This window comes from Acipenser ruthenus, chromosome 30 (assembly GCF_902713425.1).
Source record: "Acipenser ruthenus chromosome 30, fAciRut3.2 maternal haplotype, whole genome shotgun sequence".
NCBI classification, from domain to species: Eukaryota; Metazoa; Chordata; class Actinopteri; order Acipenseriformes; family Acipenseridae; genus Acipenser; species Acipenser ruthenus.
Genome location: NC_081218.1, coordinates 15,128,086 through 15,144,046, shown reverse-complemented (window position 1 = coordinate 15,144,046; position 15,961 = coordinate 15,128,086). Strand labels below are relative to the sequence as shown.

General features: G+C 45.1%; 2 protein-coding genes across 15 annotated transcripts in view; one reads left to right on the top strand and one right to left on the bottom strand.

Annotated features, from left to right (window-relative positions):
- Positions 1-8,608, top strand: part of LOC117428121 (liprin-alpha-2) — a 38,370-nt gene extending 29,762 nt beyond the window's left edge. For 8 of the 13 annotated variants that reach the window (XM_059005078.1, XM_059005079.1, XM_059005082.1 and 5 more), the window contains 11 exons: positions 131-212; positions 1,691-1,891; positions 2,396-2,458; positions 2,781-2,810; positions 3,077-3,252; positions 3,486-3,583; positions 3,766-3,941; positions 4,448-4,516; positions 4,771-4,948; positions 5,914-6,005; positions 7,996-8,608. In XM_059005078.1, coding sequence (XP_058861061.1) covers positions 131-212; positions 1,691-1,891; positions 2,396-2,458; positions 2,781-2,810; positions 3,077-3,252; positions 3,486-3,583; positions 3,766-3,941; positions 4,448-4,516; positions 4,771-4,948; positions 5,914-5,969 — 1,129 coding nt within the window. In that variant the 3' untranslated portion in view covers positions 5,970-6,005; positions 7,996-8,608. The remainder of the gene's footprint in view (positions 1-130; positions 213-1,690; positions 1,892-2,395; positions 2,459-2,780; positions 2,811-3,076; positions 3,253-3,485; positions 3,584-3,765; positions 3,942-4,447; positions 4,517-4,770; positions 4,949-5,913; positions 6,006-7,995) is intronic. The other 5 variants (XM_059005075.1, XM_059005077.1, XM_059005076.1 and 2 more) reach the window with 5 other exon arrangements.
- A 465-nt stretch (positions 8,609-9,073) lies between these two features.
- LOC117426289 (myogenin) lies at positions 9,074-13,861 on the bottom strand. Of its 2 annotated transcripts, XM_059005088.1 has the most exons (3): positions 13,246-13,861; positions 12,134-12,248; positions 9,074-9,946 (listed from the first exon to the last, which is right to left on the bottom strand). In XM_059005088.1, exons 1-3 carry the CDS (start codon positions 13,753-13,755, stop codon positions 9,825-9,827), a joined length of 747 nt encoding a protein of 248 aa, XP_058861071.1. In that variant the 5' UTR covers positions 13,756-13,861; the 3' UTR covers positions 9,074-9,824. The 2 variants fall into 2 exon arrangements, 1 of the variants encoding a protein (XP_058861071.1); XR_009309543.1 differs by lacking the exons at positions 12,134-12,248; positions 13,246-13,861 and adding an exon at positions 10,061-12,127 and having other exon boundaries at positions 9,858-9,946.
- Positions 13,862-15,961: the final 2,100 nt, after the last annotated feature.

The following is a 15,961-nucleotide window of genomic DNA, read 5'->3' as shown; positions in this document are numbered from 1 at the left end:
ATTCCAGTGGCACTGCAGTGTATCTGCCCATGTGCTGTCTTTGCCCCTCGATCCCCAGTATAAAGAGTGTAAGTGTCACTGGTACTCTTCACTACAATACCACAAGCTCAGTGCCTTCCTCTCCTCCCAGGCATGAGCTTCTGGAAGACGCTCGGAGGAAGGGCTTGCCTTTCGCCCAGTGGGACGGGCCCACAGTGGTGTCCTGGCTCGAGGTGAGGTGCTGCAGAATCATTAGGCTGTTTTTAAGTGTGTGTCTTCTGTGGTTAAGGAAGCAAAACCTGCTCGGTCTTCTAATCTCCTCAGGGAATAGATGTGATCCAGCCAGACAGCAGCAGGTACCCCTATAGTCTGTGATTCACATTGATGATCCCTCCAGAGAGCAGCAGGTACCCCTATAGTCTGTGATTCACATTGATGATCCCTCCAGACAGCAGCAGGTACCCCTATAGTCTGTGATTCACATTGATGATCCCTCCAGACAGCAGCAGGTACCCCTATAGTCTGTGATTCACATTGATGATCCCTCCAGACAGCAGCAGGTACCCCTATAGTCTGTGATTCACATTGATGATCCCTCCAGACAGCAGCAGGTACCCCTATAGTCTGTGATTCACATTGATGATCCCTCCAGACAGCAGCAGGTACCCCTATAGTCTGTGATTCACATTGATGATCCCTCCAGACAGCAGCAGGTACCCCTATAGTCTGTGATTCACATTGATGATCCTGCCAGACAGCAGCAGGTACCCCTATAGTCTGTGATTCACATTGATGATCCCTCCAAACAGCAGCGGGTACCCCTATAGTCTGTGATTCACATTGATGATCCCTCCAGACAGCAGCGGGTACCCCTATAGTCTGTGATTCACATTGATGATCCCTCCAGACAGCAGCAGGTACCCCTATAGTCTGTGATTGACATTGATGATCCCTCCAGACAGCAGCAGGTACCCCTATAGTCTGTGATTCACATTGATGATCCCTCCAGACAGCAGCAGGTACCCCTATAGTCTGTGATTCACATTGATGATCCCTCCAGACAGCAGCGGGTACCCCTATAGTCTGTGATTCACATTGATGATCCCGCCAGACAGCAGCAGGTACCCCTATAGTCTGTGATTCACATTGATGATCCCTCCAGACAGCAGCAGGTACCCCTATAGTCTGTGATTCACATTGATGATCCCTCCAGACAGCAGCAGGTACCCCTATAGTCTGTGATTCACATTGATGATCCCTCCAGAGAGCAGCAGGTACCCCTATAGTCTGTGATTCACATTGATGATCCCTCCAGACAGCAGCAGGTACCCCTAAGTCTGTGATTCACATTGATGTGAATGGAATGAGGAAGGATGCCTCACAATTATTAGATCACAGCTCTCAATGTTTATTGCAAAAGCTCTTCCCATAGTAGCTTCTGTGTTTAAAGTGTATACTGGTAGCGGACTTGCAATGTCAGTATTTAATTGCATTGCGATATATCTGTGAAACGTGTGGTTTCAGATGGAGGTAAGTGCATTTAGCGTATAACATTAATAAGCAGTTTTTAAATAGGGTGCACAAACAGCAGTGTTATCAAATACAGGATTCATTCATGTTCTTTTTCAGAATAGTTCACTTTGCTCGCGCCCTGCTGTGTGCCCATCTGTCCTCCTTGCAGTCTCTGACTGCCCTCTCCGTGTTTCTCTAGCTGTGGGTGGGGATGCCAGCCTGGTACGTGGCTGCCTGCCGTGCCAATGTGAAGAGCGGTGCCATCATGTCAGCCCTGTCCGACACCGAGATCCAGAGAGAGATTGGCATCAGCAACCCCCTGCACCGGCTCAAACTGCGCCTGGCCATCCAGGAGATGGTGTCCCTCACCAGCCCCTCCGCCCCCCTCACCTCCAGAACTGTGAGTGCTGCCCTGCACCCAGGAGCTCCTGCAGGGACTGGAGCTCAGCTTCACGAACCCTGCCTGTTTGTGCATCTCCATTCACCGCTTGTTTGATTTTAAAACATGCTGCACCCTAGCTTAAAGCAACCTCTGCTTACAAACCATGCTTTCAGCTAGTGTTGCAATTCCCTTGGTCACCTGCGGGGTGAAACTGTCCCCACCCCTTTCAACGGCTTCCATACTGCTGTTAACCAACCAGCTGCTTCTCCAAGTGACTGGCATGCGTTCAGCCAGTAACGTGCTTTGATTCTGAAGACACAGCTGCGGTGACGACAGGAAGTGCAAACTAACAGACTTCCTGAGAGTAAAGCATGGAAACTCAGAACTTTCTAAACCATGTTTAGTTTTACCTAAATTTTCTCAGGATAAAAACTTCAACATGGAAAAGGGAGAGTTCCGCTCCTGTTTCTCTCCTCACCTCACCCTCCTGCCCTCTCTTCTCTTCTCCTCTTTCTTCCTTAGTCTTCTGGGAACGTCTGGGTGACTCACGAGGAGATGGAAACCATGACAACGCCTACCAAAGCGGTTAGTAAAATCTCGTTGATGAGCATTTTTAATATTCACACAGAAGATGAAATGAGTTTGTCAAAGATTTTTCTTACTAACTTACTGATTTTTAAAAACATAATGAAATAATTCTGAAAAATGTATGCCAAACAAGTATAAATTAAGCCTGAATCAAACAAGGCTGTTAAACCAATGTAAAGTAATGGGTTTGAAGACCATGACATGGCTGTGGCGATGCTATCATTTGAATGAAATCCCTGACTCTCATGATAGACCTCATTAACAACACTAACATTTAGTCTGATTGTCTCTCTGTACTGACATGCTTTCGTCCTACAAGAAGGAGAAAGAAGGAGGCAGTTGGGCTCAGGTGAGTTTGGAAGTTCTCTGTGTATTTTTTGGGAAGGACATGAAATTAAGCATCTTGTGTACTTCTGCTACAGAAACTTTATCAAGTACATTTTTCCTTTCTGAAAAAAAAAACAACGATGTAATAGAAAGAATATTGAGAACCCAGTCCAGATATTTTATCCAGAACTATTAAACCCTCCACAGTGCTGAATTTAGAAACACTTTTAGTGTCTGCTAAATGACTAATTAATACTAAGTTTCCCTGAACCTCGTATCTGGCTGCAGACGCTTGCGTACGGAGACATGAATCACGAGTGGATTGGGAATGAGTGGCTGCCCAGCCTGGGCCTGCCTCAGTACCGCAGCTACTTCATGGAGTGTCTGGTGGACGCCCGCATGCTTGACCACCTGACCAAGAAAGACCTGCGCACGCACCTCAAGATGGTGGACAGCTTCCACCGGTAAGCTCTGTCTTTCACATCCTGTTGTAGGGATCCAGCACTGGAGCCCAGCTGCAGTCATCCTACTTGACCTGACAGGATTGACAAACCGGGGTACGTTGTGACCTTGCGTGTGTTCCCTGTCCGAACAACATCGGAACTCATGCCAAGAAATGCATTTGTTTCCTTACACTGTATAACAAGGGCCCCTGTGTGACTGCGGGCGCAGTAACCAGGGCGTTTCTCTCACCCAGGGCCAGTCTGCAGTATGGCATCATGTGCCTGAAGAGGCTGAACTACGACAGGAAGGAGCTGGAGAGGAGGAGGCAGGAATGCCAGCTCGAAGTCAAAGGTTTGCCTGTCAGCTTCCTCATCCTCACCTGAAGCATGATATCAGTTTTAGAATGTGCTGGCTTCTCTCAAGGCTGCTAAATGGTGCTGCCTCCAGTGCAGGGCAGGCTTGAGGCATGGAGACTCACTCTGGTCATGCACTCTGAGTGACCTGTCTGTGTGGCTTTGCTGGTTTGTGTGCAGATGCTGTGGTGTGGACGAACGACCAGGTGATGCACTGGGTGCAGTCCATCGGGCTCCGTGAGTACGGGACCAATCTCCTGGAGAGCGGGGTCCATGGGGCCCTCATTGCTCTGGATGAGAACTTCGATTACAGCAGCCTGGCACTTATCCTGCAGATCCCAATGCAAAACACACAGGTGAGGAATCTCCTTTTGGAATCAATTCACACTGTTCCGAATTCCATTGCTAAGCAGATGCAGAGCTTAGCCCTAGTCCTAACTCTAGCTCCAAACCATAAACCTAACCCTAACCCTAGCTCCAACCCTAACTCCAACCCTAACCCTAACCCTAACCCTGACCCTAACCCTAACCCTAACCCTAATCCTAGCTCCAACCCTAACTCCAACCCTAACCCTAACCCTAACCCTAACCTTAACTCCAACCCTAACCCTAACCCTAACCTTAACTCCAACCCTAACCCTCAAATGCAGCTGCAGACCTGTACATACAAAGTAAATTGACACAAAAACACCAGGAGGAAAAACTTAGATTGGAGTCTCACTGCGGTAAAACCCATCCTTTATATGGGAGACTCAAACCTACACAGAATTCCAGACTTCAGCAACAAGAACCTCCACATTGCAAGTTACCCAGGGGGCGACCATAGAAGTGTGATCCATGTTTCTTTGTTTTTGTGGTGAAGGCAAGGCAAGTTTTAGAACGTGAATTCAACAACGTCCTGGCCCTGGGGACCGACAGGCGACTGGATGAGGTGAGTACGAGAATGAAAAACTTCACGCTGAGATTAACCTGGCTTTGTTACTAGAAAGTAGTTTTATCCCACTTAAATAGATGATGTTTTCTGGTTATAAAATTAAAAGAGGCACTGCTGATGTCATGAACAGAAGGCGAAACATGCGCTCGGATTGGCTGAAAGATCTCAAGCTGTCTCTAATAACACAGGCAGTGTGGTAAACGTGATTCCCTGCTGGTCTCTTGAATTGAGCGTTCTGTCTGCGTGTGCAGGGTGATGATAAATCCTTCCGGAGAACACCGTCGTGGAGGAAGCGCTTTCGTCCGCGCGACAGTCACGGTCTGAGCATGATGCCCGGCTCCATCGAGACTCTGCCAGCAGGGTTCAGGGTCACTGCCATGTCCATGCCCTCCTCCGTCTCCACGATGCCCAAGAAAATGCCCCCTGAAGGTGAGTGAGAGCCCCACACCCTGTCACACTTATCCCAGTGGAGCTGCCTTGTGAATCCTTGCATTCTGCCTTTGCTTGCCAGCAATGGCAACTGATCTCCCTGTCAGAAATGGCACCAATATGCTTACTGTTTTATTATTTCATTTTGTGTCTGTGTGCTTGTATCCATTTTTTAGTGCAGTTATCAGCTGTGAATGACCCCCCTTCTGTTCATTGCAAAGCTACCAGCAGATCACAGTAAGAAGTCTTCGCTGCACCGTCTCCGATGGCTCTGCAGTGGCATATTGTATACACTTTTACACAAGTGTAGTACAGTTCTCTATTGCTGCTTCTGCTCAGATCACTGCTGTATTTACCAGGCTCGTGGGTCCTCTTTAAACCCCAGGGGCTGCCACTGAACAGAAGCAGGAAAGCTAACGGTTTTAGAATTCACCACTAGGGGGAGAGCGACTGCCATTCCTCTGCAACTTCGATTTTATTGAGTGAAACCCCTCTCTAAGAACTCAAGGATGCATATGGGATTGCAGCTGTACACCCTGGCAGGTGTGTGTTTTTTAGCTTACCTGGGGGATTTTCAGAATCAGACCCGGCAGCATAATAAATAATGATCTAAGCAAAAAACAAGCACAGAGAACAACGGAGAATGTGCGTAACAGGATTTTAAACAGGTACGAGATCCGATATGAGGAATCCTGTACAGAGATTATTTAAAGTAATGCTTGGAGCGCCTAAGGACAGCTGAATGTTATTACGAGCCAGTAGCTAGCGAGCCAACTGGAGAAGCAAAGAAACCCCAGTTGCAGGTTTTTAGCAGGGAAAGCGGTGCCGGTTCTTAAAGGGTTAACACCTGCTTGGAGAATGTCTTTGACTGGGCTGCAGTGTGGCTGGACCTGGCTTGCTTCACTCACCGCATGTTGTTTTTTTTTTTTTTTTTGGCTTTGTTTGCTGTGACTGACTCTGAGCAGGATCGTCAGGGTCACAGAGATTAGACAGCTCGACAGTTCGGACTTACTCTTGTTAACTGTCCTGAACTAGCAGGAGCACGTGGGCAGTCAAGGTAAGCGCATTACACTGTTGCTATGAAGATTATTTTTTTTGTACTGATTTAAATGGGTGGCCGCTAATAAGATCATTTCAAAAATCTTCCCTGTCGTGCGTTTCATTCACTGCATACTGGAGGTCTCACATGTGCAGCATTTCCATTTTAAAACATTCACAGGGTAATAAAGTTCTCATCGAGCTTGACATGCCTTCCAGGAAACTCCTAGGCCATTTCACCCCTGCAGCGTCTTCAGGGTTAAAGAATCTTATTGGCTGTACTGCATGTCAGTCATTGGGGGGGATGCAGCTGGTTGGTTACTGACGGGAAGTACGGCCCTGAAGGGGCGGGGACAATTTCACTGTACAGGAGAAATGACCAAGTGCAAGACTATCCGAAAGCAAGGCCTGCAAACAGAGATTTCTTTAACCTAGAGGAGTACCAGTGATCAGAAATGAAAATATGTGTTTCTTTCAAAACTACACATTCAAGCTCTACTGTGCATAGAGAATAGAGAGGCATGGCAAGGGACATGCATGGGATTATTGTGTTAGCCAGAGTCGCTTTAGCATTCCAGTCACTGCTGTACGTTTCTTCAAGGTGTTGGTGAAATAATCCTGTACAGATTGTTTCAAGTGCTTTGACAAGGACACACGCTTTAGCACACAGGCGTTCGTATTTCACAAGCCTTTCTGGCACCATTAAATACAGTTCTAGTCTGCATGACTTGCGTTCAGGCGATCTTGCAATGCCAAGGTCAAAAACTGGTATTCAGTGTGTACGACTGGATACCAAAATAACAACAGTGTTCCCAGTGTTTCAAGTAAAATACATTCAGACAATATAAAATACTTAATGACAAACCAGAAATGATTTAGGCGACAAAACACCTTGTTGTTTTAAGATGGCGAAGGTAGCCATAATTAAAAATAAAGAATTCTCCCCCATTGTGTTTCATTTTAAGTTCAGCACAGCGCTCTCTGTTCAGAGGTGTAGATTTTTCATCTCCTTCTCCTCCTCCTCTGACTCTAATTCCTTTTCTGTGAGCGTGTGCTGCTCTCTCACACTCTCTGGATATCTAGCACAGGCATTAATGCATGAAACAGCTTGTTCCATCAGATCATCTTCTTAGAAACGCTGGCCAGCCGAGAGGAGAGAAAACTGACAGTGTGCATTAGACCATGTCAGAACATCTTTCTGCTGAGGAATGTGAAAAACAGCCAACAGCACTTGCCAAAAACAACAACTAAATGAGGAGCTTGCACTCCCTCAGGGCCACTCCGGAGTAAAGGAGTAATAGCATTGAGCAGTGCATGGCAGTAATTGGTCGGAAGCAGCAGTATTAGCAGGCTATAGCGTGGATTCGATCAAAGCAATGTGGTGCAGCTTTTCTGACTCAGACAGACCGTGTTTAACAAGACGCTCGATAGAAGTTGTGAGCGTCCTTTAAAAGTGATAGTAAGATGTGAAAGCAGACTGGTCCATTTCCGTCAGCAGCTGATTGAGATCACATTGATTGCATTTAGGATTACGGGCTGGCAGAGCTTCATCGCTCTGACTCACACAGATAGTAGAAATAAAAGAGCGAGCGTCCAGCTGAAAAAAAATGAAAAAAAAAAACATCTGCAGGATTCAGCAAACACATCTGTGTAATCGTGTTATCACTGACATGTGTTCTGTATTATATAAAAGCTGCATCTCCCTGTTGCAAGGCGGATTCAGTCAGGAATGCCGACACAGCAGGTCTCTGTTTTAGAGGTCAGTCTGCTCTGAATCGTGCCTGACACACGTGGGTAAACAAGTAAAAGTAATTATTTAAACCGCCAGTAGATGGCACTGCCGAACATGGCTGGACCTCCACAGAAAATACCACCTGCTTTGATTTTTCACTTCCAGTATTGTGTTGCAAACGTTCCTTCACGTAGTGCTTGGTCTGGCGTTGATGTAGCTCAAGTCCACCAGCTTGTCACTGAATTTAACGCATCTCCTCCAATTCTTCTCCTCCCAGTGCAATCCCACTACTTGTATGGACACATGCTTGCAGCCTTCCGGGAGTGAGCTGCCTGGGACTGGGGAGGATCGGGACCTCACTGGGCAGCAGCGGGATGATTCTCTTTGCTGCTTGCACAGCAGGAGATGACTGTGGGACTGAGGGACCCGAAGCAGAAGGAGTCCGATTCTCCAGTAATGTTCCAGTGATTCAGATGTCGATGTGATGTTGTTCTGATACTCTGTTATAAACCGGTCTGTCACGCCTAGTAGTGTGGTGGTTGTAGTAATGTAGTACTGTTCCTGGGTGTGAGAGATCTGCAGTGTGTATAAAAGGGACCCCCCCATTCCGCAGTAATGCAAGGTTATTATTTTGTTTTATTTATTTATTCCTGTACATAAATCAAAAGATTTTATAGATATCAATATGGAATTTAAAGTATAGAAATATATATATATATATTTAATTTATTGTATAAAACTGCATTTTGTCTTAGCTGATGTTTGTTTGTTTGTTTGTCCGTTCTAACCCTCCCCTCCTCTCCCAAACAGAAATGCCAGCTTTCCTTTGTTGTGCGTTTTCAATAAATGAGCGTTTTCTTTTGTCCGATGTGTAGAGACGTTCAATATCACTGTTTTGTGCTGAGGTGGAATTGTTTTTACAAGGAATAGATGTTAAACTCACATGCCAGTGGTCGCCTCCCATGTCTGGATGGCTTCCCTGAAATGGTTTCTGTGTAGTCCTGGATATTTACATGATAAAAATGTGATTGATACAAAAGTGACCCGGATTTTCATACAACACTAACTGACAATAAAAGCCAGATCCTCACCATTTTGTAAAGTAACTGTTTTCTTTGTATATTGACTTGGTCAGGTAGCAAACAACCCTTTGGGACTGCACTGCAGTTATAATACAAAGAGACACTCCTAAGATGTGCAAGTGACATTGTATTTCTTACATCCAGTGTTGCAGGGGGGATAGGTTAATGGTTACATGCTGGTGTACCAGCTCCACTTAGGGAGAAGGAAGACATGTTTGAGATTTCAACTTGTAAATATTCGACACATGACAAAAGAAATACACATAGCAGGTATACAAATACACAACCATCTTTATTATAAAAATGAAAATAAGTTAGCCAAAATAAAATAGCAAAATCCACTCTATAAAAAAGGTCATTATTTACATCATTAGAATAAGTCTCAGTTGGTCAAACCCCAGTATAAAATATTGGCCCCACAAATTAAAAGCAGAGTTAAAGCAGACCACACACACGCAAAAAACAACAATGCAAATATATGGAATATATTGAATCAACAGTTTTTAAGTTAAGGGAGAGGGGAGGGGAGGGGAGGGGAGGGGAGGGGAGGGGAGGAGAGAGAGGATGAATCATCTGAAACTTTGAAGTCTTTCTGTCTCAAATGTATAAGAAATGCATTAAATTAATTCAATACAGCACCCTTGTTTTTTTCCCCCCATTTAATGGGCAACATTCAATTGCATTAAAAGCTATGTGTTTGAAATTAAGGGCTTACAGAATAAAAAAAGACGCACTTTTTCTTTTAAAAACTGAACAGCGTCCTTAAATTAGGTAAATAATTCGGATAGTGCTGTACTGGGTTTCAATGAAGTAGAGAAATGTTTCAGCAATCTGCTTTGCCTACAAGGCCTGGCATGTTTTTTGACTTCCTCATAATATCTGATATCGCGTTTAAATTACAGATACGCGTCCTTGTTCTGTGCGTTGGTTCTTCGTAGTGGCCGCTCATCTAGGATAAACAAACCCCGAACGGTTTGATTTGACCTGTGCCGCTGGCCGCGGTTCTTTGCCTCTCGATCCCTCTTCATTCTAACCCGGGCACGCTCCCCGAATATGAAACGGGGGTCGCTTCGGCGGCGATGCTGTCCACTATTGAAGACAGGGACCGGAGGTTCGGCTCTTCCGACAAGTCTTCGTTCAAAAGATCTGGAAAACAGAAAGGGCGGATTCAGTCAGAGAAACGAAACATTGATTTTGCAAGCTCACAAAATGCAACGTGTTTGGTTTTATCAATGGAGAGCCTGCAGAGCCTGTAGTCACCGTTGGATTTGGAGAGTGCTCCGCCTGCCAGGTTTGATTGCTCTAATGTGAAAGGATTGCAGTGTATCCTGTCTCCTCTCTGTTGCCTTCACGAACCATAGCGTTAGTACTACATAATCCTTCATTTCAACAGAGCAGTCTTTAACTTAAAGAGGCCACCTACACGGGGCAACCACACCTGTTTCTAATTACTGCACACCGAACAGGTGCCACCTGTTACCTCAGCACAGATCACTGCGGTAAGCAGCGCTCATTTTCACACTATACACTGCGCTGCTGTCGAAGATGAACCACACATTGTGGGCTTTTTAAACACAGAACAACTGAAAGTATGGGACTGCCGTGCGAGGCACTCTGCTTACACGTGGGGAATACCCTCGGGGATATAATTTTGCTCACAGTACAAACGTATATGTTGAACACGGATGGAGGCGTCAGCTGTCACTTTGTCTGCGTGACCCTTATAATCAGTGCTCGAGTGTTTTTGAAGTTGTGAGCGAATTTAAGTGTAGGGTTCTCGTTTTCCACTTGGCTTTGAGTTTGCTTTGATCTCAAGAGCAGCGCTAATCCTTTCTCGTTCTGTTCCAAAATGTGAAGGTCAAATCGTCACGTGATTTGATTGGAACGAGGAAGGCCCACGGGATTCTCCAGCAGACAAGTTAAAAAACCAGGAATAATGAGTGGAGCTGCGGAACCCAGAACCGCTGTGGATGATTGCGACAGCAAGGGCAATGCGAATACGCAATTACATTTACATCTGAAGCGAATCGCAAGCCGCCGCACTGCTGGCGCCACGTAAACAATTAAAACACCTTGCAGCCTCTTCACGTTGAATCATTGCCCCCCTGCCTGCCCGCGACACAGTTATGGCTGCACTCCATGCACCGGTGCGGTGTCCCTAATCATACAACCTTTCCAAGCATTGCTGAGTCTAATAAATCACACCGAGAAGAAAACTAGGACTGGTTAATTAGGAGACATATTGCACCCAGCAACCATGTATCACGTGCTCCTTATGTGGGTCCTGCTTGCTCGAGCTCCCACCCTGAGGAAAATGCAATTCCGTTTGAAATAGTGTCTTCATGACGGGTATGGTACAGCTTCGACACACACAAGAAAATTCTAAAATAAACGCGTACGTTAAATATCTTTTATGACAGAACCATCTTAAATAAGGTTTATTATAGCAAAATTGAAAAAAAAACAACATATGAATACGTAAATAAATACTCATTCCAATACGGTCGACGCGCTAGGGTTAATTGACCGACACAATGTTGCTGGAATAACCACACAAGCGCATTGTTATGGTCATTAAATTACAATCTAACCAAGAAAAGTTCACCAAGTAACGGGTGCCTGCAGTGTGCTGATAGGGTGAGTGGAATGGAAAGCGGTCCGATAATTAGTACCTGCTCCCCGCGGCGCAACGGAGAGGCTCTGCCAAGCCAAACTAATTAACACAGCTGCCACTGTCAGCAACGCGCCAGGGAAACTAGCGAGCCCAAGGGACTGCTGGCTAACCTTATCAAGACCCACACATGAAATGACTTACCACGACAGTGCTAATATAAAATCCTTTTTTTTTTCGTTTCTGGTAGTGAAGAACATTTTTCAGTTCTCTAGTACTAGTTCCCAGTCTGCACGCACGGGTTGTGTTGTATCAGTCTTACCTTCACTAGTTCCCAGTCTGCACGCACGGGTTGTGTTGTATCAGTCTTACCTTCACTAGTTCCCAGTCTGCACGCACGGGTTGTGTTGTATCAGTCTTGCCTTCACTAGTTCCCAGTCTGCACGCACGGGTTGTGTTGTATCAGTCTTGCCTTCACTAGTTCCCAGTCTGCACGCACGGGTTGTGTTGTATCAGTCTTACCTTCACTAGTTCCCAGTCTGCACGCACGGGTTGTGTTGTATCAGTCTTACCTTCACTAGTTCCCAGTCTGCACGCACGGGTTGTGTTGTATCAGTCTTACCTTCACTAGTTCCCAGTCTGCACGCACGGGTTGTGTTGTATCAGTCTTACCTTCACTAGTTCCCAGTCTGCACGCACGGGTTGTGTTGTATCAGTCTTACCTTCGTGGTTGTTTGCAATGTTGCTGTATGCGGTGCTGCTCTGTTCTGTGCTAGTGGTCCATTCAGGGCTGCTGCTGCACGTACTGCTGGACCCGCGCTCACTGGAGGAGGACATCTGAAAAAAAAAGAAACTGCTTCATGGAAGAAGAAAAAACCTAGAGGTAAACCCAAATGTGTGTGTGTTCTAAACACCTTTACTTTTTAATAAACCCATACAACTTTAAGGTAAGCATCTTGAAAACGCTGAATGTCCAAAATCATGTTTTTCAAAGCATTCGTTTTTATTTTGCGCCTTTTTTTAAAAATACGTCTTCACCTCAGTCTGATCTTCAGAAACAGCATTTGCTTCATGCGGGTGTCAAAAGCGAAGTTTTATCCTAAATGTATCCTGTGGTTGCTGACGTCATAAGCAGTGCGCAGACATACTGTTAAATATATGAGAACCTCTTTAAATAATAATATAATCCGCAGTCGATGCGTTCTAAAAGCGTCCAGTAATCACAGCCCAATCAATTAACCGCACTGATGTGCAGTATACCATGCGACTGGCACTAACTTCCGCTCCGTGAATCCCATGCTGTTTGATACATTTCAGGTATGATGAGCCCGTAGACACTGGACCTAGTTATCTACTGTAAGTGGCTAATACAATTTTTTTTAATGACTGTTGACAGGTTTTCATTGACCCTGATTAGCACTGCTCCTGGTTTACCTAACATTAGGTGAGACAGCCCAAGATTAGGGCTGCTCAGGTTCTAGGAAAACAAAACCAGCCTCATCTTCTGCCCTTGCTGTTTGGATGATGCTGTATTGCCAGCCCTGATAACTTCCCGCTTCTCTGTACAGCTAGGGCCACGAGGTTTGGATCACATAGAATTTTAGGATTGAGACATAATTAAAAAAAAAAAAAACTATGAACATAATTTAGACCTTATAATCAAAAAAACTACAAAATGGTATTGCAAAAGTCTACCGGAAGCCATACAAAGCGCTATGTAATTTTATAGGGTGATGCAAAACTTTTGGCCATAGGTGTACAAGCTGTCATGCTGTTGCCCTTCCTTGTGCACACCCTCTGAGAGCGATGCTGTACTGTAGCCCTGTGCACTCACCCTCTGAGAGCTGGCACTCCTGTAATGCAGGTTCCTCTGCTCGTGCTCCTGCTGGTTCAGGGAGCCGAGGAGAGTCTGCAGCCTCTCGATGTACTGGATGGCGCTGCGCAGGATCTCCACCTTGGGCAGCCTCTGATTGGGGTTCATCAGGGTGCTTCTCTTAAGGGCTTCGAAAGCCTCGTTGACCTTCTTCAGCCTCCTTTTCTCCCTCATGGTGGCCGCTTTCCTCCTGTCCACCGTGACGGTCTTGCGTTTGCAGATCCTGCACGCCCAGGGCAGGCACTGGCCGGGGCAGTGCTCCTGTGGGGAGAGGCTGGACGCTGGGGAGACCTTCTCTTCCAATCCGGGTCCAGGCAGCAGTCTGTTGTCAGGGCACAGCCCCACAAGCGGTCGCTCCTGGTAACCCGACTGATCATAACCGTTCTGCAGCCGAGATGGGAAAAAGTTCTCGCCGGACTCGTAAAACCTCTGGTCGGGAAAGAAGTACGGGTTGGTCTCAAACAGCTCCATAGCTGCAGCTTCTCTGCTTCTCCACTCCAGCACTTCTGTTCTGAAGCCACTGCTCGCTCGCTCGCTCGCTCTGTGCACAACAACTGTTCACACCAACTGGCTGGTGGCATTTAAACCCTGTGCCTGGCATGGGATCACTGGGTTATATATAGAAATGCCCGAGGAAACCTGATCCCTCTTCTAGCTGTTGCCTCACATCTAGACTTCACATCTCCTTTCATTCCTGGTCTCCCGGGGATTTTGGGCACTACTTGGTTCGGGGAATAACTGTACTTCGTTTCAGAAGATGAGACTGCTGTACAAGTTGCTTGTGGCATTCAAATCTAAATGGGGGTGTAAACATATTGAATTTTTTAGGGAGTTTTCGATATTGATTTTACAGCAGTGCAGTAGGTATCCACTTGTACGAGGCTAGAGTCATTAGAGAAGCACATTTAACCAGGGAGAGATGTCCTGTGCTTTCTGTGTACTTGATATGTAGTTTATTTCATTTTGGACATCGCATAATGTTTATTACATCGGTCCGTGGTTGTGTTTGCTTATATAACCCAGTGATCCCATGCCAGGCACAGGGTTTAAATGCCACCAGCCAGTTGGTGTGAACAGTTGTTGGAAAAGTGGATAGATAAGTCCTGCATGCAGGGGCTGAATATCTCAAATAAAGCACAAATATATAAAGCTCCTCTTGCTCATCTTTTGACCAGGCTCGCATCACAAATCAAACCCTTTCTCTTTTACTTTACATGGGACTTCAGAACACAGTCCCGGATATGGACAGTCAGAAGACACTTCGAATCAATCCTACAACAATTGCATGTGCTAGATGTCAGCTTTGATGAGTTGCCTGGTTTACAGGAAATGCAATACACTGTTGATCACAATCATAATGTGACTGTACATTTATATTTAAAAAGACAATTATAAACACTATACAGGCACATTACTCTTCTTCAGGCATGTGGTGGGTCAACATGAAAGATGTTTTATTTAGCCATTATTTAGCTATTATACTGACTTTGCATTCCAGTAAAGGTATATCTGAGCTCAAAAACTTTAGAAGCAACAGTCTTTGATTAGTCTTTTTTTTTTCATGACATCGTTATAGAACAGCACTCTGGTAGACTTTTTGTAATTCTGCAGAAATGATTTTCCACACACTTTCCTGGACAAACTGTACGGCGTTGCCAGGCTGTAATAAAGACTGATGAGGGCACTTCAGCAGCACTGCGCTGTGTCAGTCTGGGAAATCATCTTTTAAAACGTACGGTCGTGTTTTCACACGCAGACCTGGGGCTCTGTTCAGTATTTTTATCTGAATTGATGTATAAAAGCATTCGTGTCCCCGACACTGCTAGATAATTGATGCTTCAGGTTAATTCCGGCTGCACAGGGTATTAGTGCCGTCATAAACCATGCAGATATTTTTGTGCATGGCGGCATTGTGTTTGTTATATTTTGGTCAGGAGCGATTAGGCGGCTTGGGATTGATGTCACAGTTTTAAATTTGCTTCAGCTTTTATAGGGAATCTGCCTTTTGGAATAATGACTGCTCTACTCTGATTGGCTTAGACAGCCCCAAAAATATGTAAATAAGCTGTATATTTGCAGTTTGTAATAACACAACACCATCTCTGAGCTCCTGTATAGAGCCAGACAGGAGAGACTGAGAATGGACTCAGATTAACAGAGCTGGCCTGGGGAACGGAGAGGAGAAAGTCACTCTTTAAACACCTCTTCATTAATTGCATAACTTTTGGTAATAAGAAAAACAGTCCTGACCATTTCTAATGAGGGTTTGGTTTTGTTTCTTTCTGAGGTTTTAAAACGATTTATCTTTTAAGCAAGAATGTCAATGTTCTAGTCATTTATTCCTCTAATTATAAACTGTTTGCTGAGTTTGTTGGCTGGAAGATCTTATTCACAAAGTGAATCCTGGAGGATGCATGTTACACATGAATAAATGAACACCATCACAGAGGTGCTAGGTTACTGTGGTTGACATTTTATGTAGTTTTTAAAATAATTGAGACGGTTTTTGTCTTTTTTTTTTTTAATTGGAAAATCTGCCTTCTAAAGCAGAATTATTATTATTAATATTGTTATTAGTAGTAGTAGTGGTATCATCATCTTTGGGCATTGATCGATACAATGACAAATGTTTCAACAAAGTATTTTTCAATCAAAACGTTTCTCTTTTGAATGTATT